The 10,009-nt window shown below is 37.3% G+C and overlaps 1 protein-coding gene across 1 annotated transcript in view; it reads left to right on the top strand.

Moving 5' to 3' along the window:
- Nucleotides 1-4,076: 4,076 nt before the first annotated feature.
- The window catches only part of pcp4b (Purkinje cell protein 4b), a 30,997-nt gene continuing 25,064 nt past the window's right edge, over nucleotides 4,077-10,009 (top strand). The window contains exon 1 of the mRNA XM_059514907.1: nucleotides 4,077-4,180. Coding sequence (XP_059370890.1) covers nucleotides 4,172-4,180 — 9 coding nt within the window. The 5' untranslated portion in view covers nucleotides 4,077-4,171. The remainder of the gene's footprint in view (nucleotides 4,181-10,009) is intronic.

The following is a 10,009-nucleotide window of genomic DNA, read 5'->3' as shown; positions in this document are numbered from 1 at the left end:
TGTCTCGACCGCACAGTGGTGGTGGTCTTCTGCACCGCCCTGGTTGGCTTCTGTCTCGACCGCAAGGATGTGGTGGTCTTCTGTGCCGCCCTGGTGGGCTTCTGTCTCGACCGCACGGTTGTGGTGGTCTTCTACGCCGCCCTGGTGGGTTTCTGACTCAACCGCATGGCTCCAATTCCACCTTGCTCCACCCTGGATTCCTGCCCTGTCAGTTCGGCCCTGGGACACTGAACTTTCTGTTCTCCCCTGTACTTGTGTTTTGTTGTTGAGTTTTTTTTTGGCACTTCCTGTCTCTGTTACCCTCTATTACCTGGCCCTCCATCCCTCCCCCTGGTCCTCTGCCGGTCCACCTCCCTCCTGGGTTCCTTGTTTTTGTTAATTGCACTTGCCTTTGTTTCCCCATTTTACCTGGCCCTCCGTCCCTTTCCCTGGCCCTCCGCCGCTCCACCTCCCTCCTGGTCTCTGTATTCCTTGGTCTCTTCTTGGGTTCGGGTGGAGCATCTGGTAGCTGCTCCGTGGAGGAGGGGGTAATGTCACGCTGTCTGGTCTCTGTTTCCCTGGGTGTCTACTAGTGGTCTCACTTCCCCATAGGCACCTCACCGTAGGCACTACAATTCCCACTAGCCTTGTCCCTTCATCACAGTAATTGCACTCCTGTTAATTGCACTCAGGTGTCTTCACTTGTTAGTCATTATCCTCCCTATATTAACCAGTCCTTTTCTGTTTGTCTGCATGGAGTCCTTACTTTCCGTCACCAAGTTTCCTCGCGTTCCTTGTCTTCGAGTTCCTGTTCCTGTTTGTTTGTTTGTTTCTATTTTGGACTGATGTTTGGTTACGACCCTGGCTTATTTTGACTCTGATTTTGGATAACCCTATTAAACTCACACTGCACTTGGATCTTCCGTCTCCTGTGTTCCCGTACATGACAGAACAGCATTGTTTGTTACTTTGGTTACATTTACATTTATTTGTTACATTTGTATTATTTACATCAAGCTTTTGAATGGTACAGTAGTGTATATTGTTATTAAAACTTCGTAATGTTTCACTTGCTTATACATTTAGTCAGGAATTATAGTTTGGAAAAAGTCTAACTAGTAAAATGTTTACACGTTATGTGAAAACTAGTACAAGTGTATAAATAATAAAAAGTGACTTACTTATGTTTATGATCTCTGCTGAATAAAGCTTTTCATTCTTTTTTCTGAGCAAATCTCAAATCCTGAGGTAATCCACATCACATCTTTTTGGGGTGAATTATGTCTTATTCCTCTCATCGTGAAGCAAACAGTAAAATAAAAAAACTTGAACAGTCTTGCTGTGTTGTTTTCTGTTATATGGGCATATTCAAGGCACGCACTTTAGTGAAACATTAGAATGTGAATAGAGCGTTCAGCGCGGGGGCGTGGTCGCATTATATATCATGAAGGGAGACGTGAAAACGGACATCGCATTGTTTTCATATGGATTACTTTATCACAGAATATTTGTTTTCTGCAGCACTTCTTTAGTTTAAAAGTAGACATGTCAGGCTTTCTATAGATATATCTCTCATGTCTCTTCGTTGAGTATTCACTGAGTTACAGTTCATTTTAATGATGCGTTTGTAAATGAAGATCACCGCAGACAAAGGCTGCAGACACCACACCACATCTTTATTTTATAAATGCACAAAGTTTTGTTGTTATTATGTCTGTATACAAAAAAGTAGACCCTTTACAGATTCGATTGATGTATTGCTCTTATCTGTAAGATCAAAACTGAAAGTGTAATTTAAGTTCTTTTCAGGGTTATCAAGAGAAAATGACTCTTAACACGTATACGCATTAATCGACTTGAAAGGGTTAAACAAAAAAGATAGTCTCAAAGTAACTGAACAACATTAATTAAGAAAACAGTGTGTCAATAATGCAAAATGACAGTTAAATTGAATTAAGTGATGTCATCAACTGAGTTCAGTTTAAATAGTATTTGTGCAATCATTTGCAATCAAGTCAACAATATCACTGTAATGAAGTGTACACAAGGAAATCCACTGTGTGTTATACAGCAGCTTCAAAAATACTAATTTTACCCTTTTTTTCTGTGGTCAGGGGTGTAAATTTTGTCTAACAGTTGTGGGTGAGTGGGGGTCGGTGTGTGTTAATAAACATAAATTTTCACAAGAGCAATTTTTGAAAGGAACACAAATAATACAGCTAAAATTGTACTTATAAGGATATGTATACACAGAGGAAAGCCTTACTACTATTAACTACTATTATTCCAGCAGGGAGACTGCTCCAAATAATGCTATTTTTACCAGGGAACCCCCTCGGAACACGATTAGTTTTGTGATAGTTTTGAGTAGCAGTCGGTCAGGTTTTGTTGTAAAAACCTGGCAACCCTTTCCGTCAAGCAGGCCACGTAGCGACTCATCAAAAACTACATTGGCATCATCTGTATTAAAGAGAAAATAATAACATCATTTGATATTTAAGTGAATAAAATTGCCTTGAAAGCCTTACTACAACTATTGACAATTTTCTCTCTCTCACTGTATTTGTGTGTGTGTAGGTGATGTAAAAGAGGAAAGCAGGCATTCGTACCAAAGCACTGTGAGGCAAGGGAGAGGAAGATTTTAAATGTTTCTAAATGAATTTTTGCCCCATTTGTGTTGTTTTACTACTTACACAATTATTTAAAGTAATAAACATTGTTATTTACAATGCACTGCGTGGTTTAAATAATATTTTTGGGGTGGGGGGGCTCAGATAGTAGGGGTCCTGTCCCGACCCCCTATGTATGTCAAGTGAAGTCACCTTTATTTATATAGCGCTGAAAACAAAATACATTGCGTCAAAGCAACTGAACAACATTCATTAGGAAAACAGTGTCAATAATGCAAAATGACAGTTAAAGGCAGTTCATAATTGAATTCAGTAATGTCATCTCTGTTCAGTTAAATAGTGTCTGTGCATTTATTTGCAATCAAGTCAACGATATCGCTGTAGATGAAGTGTCCCCAACTAAGCAAGCCAGAGGCGACAGCGGCAAGGAACCGAAACTCCATCGGTGACAGAATGGAGAAAAAAACCTTGGGAGAAACCAGGCTCAGTTGGGGGGCCAGTTCTCCTCTGACCAGATGAAACCAGTAGTTCAATTCCAGGCTGCAGCAAAGTCAGATTGTTCAGAAGAATCATCTGTTTCCTGTGGTCTTGTCCTGGTGCTCCTCTGAGACAAGGTCTTTACAGGGGATCTGTATCTGGGGCTCTAGTTGTCCTGGTCTCCGGTGTCTTTCAGGGCAGTAGAGGTCCTTTCTAGGTGCTGATCCACCATCTGGTCTGGATACGTACTGGATCCGGGTGACTGCAGTGACCCTCTGATCTGGATACAGACTGGATCTGGTGGCTACGGTGACCTCGGAATAAGAGAGAAACAGACTAATATTAGTGTAGAATAAGTGTAGTCTGTGGCATTAAACTTCTCATATGCCACTGTTATTTGTAATTTAACTTCTAATTCCAACTGCCAAATATGACACCTAATTTAATACAATTTATGAACGCACATAGAAAAGAGAGAAATTATGGGATTTTTTTCTTGTTTTTATGTAGCTATCTATTAATTATTATTTTTTTACATAGGCTATATCTATTTAGTCATTTTTTCTGACCATCAAGTGTCAGTCGCTCGCAATGTCAACTGGCAGGAAAAAATGGTAAGTTCTAAGTTCTAAGTTTTTTTTACAATAGATAAAGTGGCAACAATTCGTACAAATGTGTCTAAATAATAATCTATTTTAAAGGCTTCGAGTTTCACCCAATTAGAAAATCGGCTTCGCGTTAATTAAATTATGTCAAAATGGTCGTTTCTAAATCCTAGTAAACAGAGTGTCACACTAATATAATCCTGGTGGTTGTTTATCCTCGACTGTCAGGCTGCTGTGAAGCTGCGCTCATCATGAGGGACAGAGACACACAGCTCGTCATTACTGTAGGAGTAAAAGAGCACAGTATTTCAGATAGAAGGGAGGAGATTTGCCGACGGCTCTCCTATTGGTTTAGTGCAACCGTGATGGCATTGAGGAGACAGCTTCATACTTTATAAAGCAGCCTGAGAGTGAGGAAACCACTGTGAACTCCTTACAGCTGAAGTGCGCTCAGGAAAACCCGTGAGAAAACACTGAGCCATGAGTGAGGTAAGTGCACCTCTAGCTTTACCTCATCCAGAGCGGATTTAAAGCAGATCTTCGCAACAGATTTTTATTATAAAACACGGAAAACGGCTTTTGGGTGCTGCAGTGTGTAGCTGTGAATCCTTGCTCAGCGTAGCAATCTATCTATCTATCTATCTAGGGAAATTTGGGGCTAGATGTCATACTTTTTATTTTGTTTTGAAATCTTCATTTTTGCATAAACACTGTACATTAAAGTTTTAGCTGTATAAAGGCATTGGATATTTTCAGATATTCAGATGGATATTTCTGGAGAAAGTGATAAGTTTTATTAAACACACAGTGATCTTTTGCTACACCATCACTCAAAAGCAGGGCATGTTATCACCTTCCATTAAATATGCATATAAAACTTTTTATTGGTAGTTCAGCAAAATCTGGACAGTGACCTAAATAATGAAACACTAAATAATTAATCAGTAGCAAAATATATAGTGCGCAAAACATGTAACTTGCCCCAATATGAGATTGTTGTAAAAATGTATGTGAACCTTGCCTTAATAGGCCTAGGCCAGTGTGATTTTACAACAAGAGTATAATGCTTGTTTTCTATATATATATATATATATATAGGTATTTTAGTTAGATTTTTTTTATGTTAACATTTGAAAATAACCTTCATGAACTAATAGCCTGTTGTCAGCTTTTTTTCTCTTGCAACATATTGCAGTCTACGTCAGCTTGTGGAATGCTGGTCTGTTCTGTGTTGTGAATAGAATGGAAAAATGAAGCTAAATGCAGGGAATAAAATCATGCATATGTTTGTATGCAAAACCATTGCGACAGAATACATACTTTAGTTGGGAACCACTGGTCTGTTTCACTAGGAAATATCTTGTCCATATCAAAATGTGCAGTTTCCCATTTTTTTGGGGACTTCTGTCTTTGTTTAAGATTTATCCACCAGAAGGGCTGCAAACTGTAGTGTTTGTGCTTGATTTGTTGGGTACAGCATAATCTCACTGATTCTCTCTCAGTAAATAGTTAATACATTTTTAGAGAGGAAGTGCTAATTAACTTCAAAGCCATCTGAAAAGTGGTGCAGTTGTGACATCTTTCTCCAGCAACACGAGCTAGGTGTGTGCGTTTTCTTGATGTTATTTTCTGTGACCTGCAGTGCTTTTGAAAATGATGTGCCAGATGTAACATAGAGAGGGATGCTAATTATGAGAGAGGAAATTAGCATAAACTAATCCCTGATTTAAGCAGTCAGGTCATTATCATGCATTCAGTTTGCTTCTAAGTATTAGAGCGTTTAATATCTAAAGAAAAGGACCAATTACTGTGAGAGCTGTGATCAAACACCATATGCCACATCTCTCCAGCTTCTTCTCATTAGCTTTCATTCTGCTTTTCCCTGTAGAAAATTTAGTAGGAGAAAGATGTTTATTTATTTTTCTATCCATCCCAGCATTGTTTTGTAAAAATTTTAAAATAACATTAAAAATTTAAATCCAGATTTTAATTTTCAAAGATTCATTACAACTTTAATATTTTTTCCTCAAAATGCAATAAATCCATTTTTTTTTTTTTTTTCAAAATGCAGTAAATCCATTGAATCAATATGAAAGTTATTTTTCATATTGAAACTGATTAAAATACATAACATAGTAAGTACTGGACTAAAAATACATTCATCAGTCATTGCTTCCAAAATGAATTCAACGGGTCATCTTGTTAATGCTATAAATTAATTACAGCAATAAAATACAATTTCATCATAAACAAGAACATGAACAAAAATATCACATTAGACCACAAAAGTTCCAAAATTATATTTCCCTTACATTTGCCATGTTACATTCATTTAGTTGACTACTGCTGTATGCTGTATTAACATAAACATAATTGGCATTAATACAAACAATAACACTGACAAGCTACGCAATATCGCGTTCTTAATCAAATGCGGTTCATCTAATGACAGGATATAGCGCAGCTTGTCAGTGATCTACGGCTCTGTGTATTAAATGCATTTGCTTAATTTCCACCTGAAAGCACGTGATAGATTTACCGGTCCTATTAATCACAGAACTGGCTCTACTGACAAGATGTCCATGGCAATCACATGCAATTTATCGTGCAGCCCTTGTTTGTTGATCACAAAGTACAAAGTAGATGAGGAAAATTAGGATGCCGGTGTATTCAGAGCACCGCCATTACTGTCTAGACTCTAGAGTGTGTGGAATGGTGTACTGTGATTGGTTGAGCGGATATATCGCGTTCTGCATTTTGCGTAAAATTAAAAATTGACTTTTCAATACAAACCAGATACAATACTGATTTTGGTGGAAACAAAACTCTTCATATATACTGTATGTATATATATATATATATATATATATATATATATATATATATATATACATATACATAGATACACGTAATGGAAAATATAAAATATAAAATATAGAATATATAATGAAAAATATAATTTTAAAACTATTTTAATTAGCTTTTGTAGGTAATGAGGCCAACTCTATAATACTTAAGATTAATTTAATACCAGGTAATGTTAATATAACAAAAAAACACACAACAATGATAGCAGCATAACATTTTTTACATGTATAATTTTTCTAACAATACATATCATTTTTATAGTGTGTAAATTTGTCAGCACATGTACAGAATTTAGTTTTAATTCATTCAGTTCATTCAAAATGAACAACAGCTGGTTCCGTTTTTTAAATTCCATGTTGTTTGAATTGTGGAAATCATAAGGCCCTGTGAATATACTCATCACATAAGAGAGCTGGAGAGCACAGACTGGGGATAGATCAAGAGCCACACGGCACATTTAATCTAAATTTGACAACTCTTGAAAAACTGCCCACATTACTCATTTCAAAATGGTCTCCACGTCTCTCATCTAATTCATCTCTGACTACTCCATGCATTACTCCCCTCACACTGGATTGTTTTATGACATTCAAAAGGCCTACTACATTTCTCGAAGAAGCAAACGGCCAGTGTTTCCCACAGAATTAGATTCTATTTGCGGTGGTGTGGTGTTTGGGGACTGGGGACTGGTGACCGGGGGGGTGGATTAAGTAAAATATATCATATATATATATATATATATATATATATATATATATATATATATCATAAATATATCATATATTTTTAGTGACAAGTACACATTTCCATTGCCAACACTTAGTGTCAGATACCTTAAAGGGATAATTTGGTTATATTTGGAGATATTTGGAAGAATGACAGAATCAAACAGATCTCGGTCCCCATTGACTTCCATAGTAGGAAAAATATATACTATGGTAGTCAGTGGGGACCGAGATCTGTTTGGTTACAAACATTCTTCCAAATATCTTCCTTTGTGTTCAGCAGAACAAAGAAACTCATTCAGGTTTGGAACAACTTGAGGGTGAGTAAACGATGATAGAATTTTCATTTTTGGGTGAATTATCCCTTTAAGGACATTGCTATTGCTACACACACACACACACACACACACACACACACACACACACACACACACACACACAAACTCACAAACTTACTGACACACTCAAACACAGGCTCACACACTAAAACATTCAAAAAGACTCACACACACACTCACACACAGACTCAGACACACACAGGCTCACACACACACCAAACTGGACCTGGAGGTGGACACACACAGACTCTGACACACACACACAAACCTGGAGATTGAGGTGGACAAAAACCAACACACACCAACCTGAACCTGGAGATAATAATAATATAATGTCTAGTCTGGTGGCTGTGATATATATAAACCTACCAACATCCGTTGCCATGATTTTCGGAATGACTGATCGCGAGAGGAAAAGAATGACGTTTTAGTCGCAAAACATCGGTTAATGGAAACGCCGTCATTTCGCAATAGTTGTTTATCGATATTTAGAAAAAAAAAACACAAAAGTTTTGCGCGAATCTGTAATGGAAACGCGACAGCTCTTAACATAGACTAACCAACTTCTCAGAGTTATGTTGAGCAACAGTGTTCATTACTAACCATTCAACCCCGGATTGATTCTGGGATCTTCGCTGGGGGAATAAGCATTAAGCACCGGTGATCCGTCCTCTAAGTCTGATTGGACGTGCTGCTATGAGCAAGAATGTGTCGTGGCATCCAAGCTCCCCATGTTTGCCACAAACTTTCTTTGACTTGCAACTGTCTGATGCAATATTCCCATAAACGGAAGCTGTTCTCATTCTGCCTGTTTTTATTTAATAGCAAGTCAGCTTCCATATTACATTAGACAAGCATTTGTGCACTTCACAATAAAAACATTTGACTAATGGTACTAAAGGGAGGGGAAGGATACAATTTATGTATAATAACCATTTGACTGTGATGTGAATTGTTTGAAAAAAAAAATGTGTGAGAATAATAATAGTATGAAATATGAGCAAGATAATAAAAACAAAAATACAGTGGTGGATGCATGTTAAAACTGGAACATGAATTACATAAGACTATATAAAAAAAATACTAAAAGACTTTCAGAAGTCCACCTCATGCCACTCTAGTGAAGGATTTACTTTTTGCCAATTTGAAGTTAAGAAATCATTGTCGTTATTTCCCATTTGCTTAAATCTCCATAGCATAAGCTGTTTCTTTGAACAGTTGCAAATGAAGTAGCCCAAACGCCAGGCGAAGCCGCAGTACGTTTTTCGGTTTGGCCGAAGACATCAACACATCAGCATATTAAGAAGCTTAAGCAAATAGTTTTGTTATCCAAGCTTATAACTCTGCATGTTTGGTAGTGCTTTTGAAGGCAAGCGTCTCTATAACTACTGCTCATACTGAGCGTACTGAGGATTTGTACAAACCCTTAACCCCAAGTATTACAATTCCTGGACCATCTGTTTTATGCACATGAGTGATGCTTCAAATCACATGGCTTGTTGAGGAAAGTTGTGCTTTTACTTTTTTTAAGTGATTGTAACCACATAGCAACATATTAATAACCACTCAGAGAACCTTAGCAACCAAATATACTGTATGAGCACCCTGGCTATCACCAACAACAAGCAAAAGTTTAAAAAAGCTTTTGAATACAATTTTAAGTTAAAAGTGCAACAGTTCATTGTAACAGCTCCAATAACCAATTGAATGTCTAAAGAACAAGGACCAAGGCATATTTAGAGATCTGGTTTTATCTGGTTTATGCTTATTAGATGCTGCTTTGTTCCATATTATTTAGCACATGCAGTGACAGGAAGTACGTCAAAAAAGCCATGAATATTTGAGTGATCATTTACTTCAATAAAAGGGTCATGAATCACATTCACAATCTACAGACCGACAGTCTAAGTGTTGTTATGAGAATAAATTGTCCCTGTAATGTGTTAGTTTTGGTTTGATTACTGAGGCGGTATTCATCAATTGCATCAGCTCTCAGCACTGGGTTTGTAAGATTCCCTGCTGACTCTACAGCATCTCGCACATGCAATGTAAATATGTAAATTAAATCGATAAAACAAACTGACAAGTTTATTAAGCCCCTTGATGGTGAGAAGTGAATTGAAAGGTGATAGCAGAACATTTAGTCAATTGAACAATAAACTGGGGAGAAACAGTTAATAAATCTCTCCCTGCCAGGGACATGGTGCTAGCTTGATTGATTTAGCCTGTTATTTATAAGATGAGCTCCCGCTCGTGGATTGCTCTGTGCCCTACATTATAAAACTAATTATATGAATAATTTGCATGTTTTTTTCCCTTTAGATCCACTCCATAATTTTATGTTTTTGCTCCAAATATAGCAGAGACCATATTAACTGAGACTGACC

The sequence above is a fragment of the Carassius carassius genome, chromosome 28 (assembly GCF_963082965.1).
Source record: "Carassius carassius chromosome 28, fCarCar2.1, whole genome shotgun sequence".
Classification (NCBI taxonomy): Eukaryota; Metazoa; Chordata; class Actinopteri; order Cypriniformes; family Cyprinidae; genus Carassius; species Carassius carassius.
Note: the sequence above shows the minus strand (reverse complement) of the source record. Positions and strands in the feature narration are given on the sequence as shown.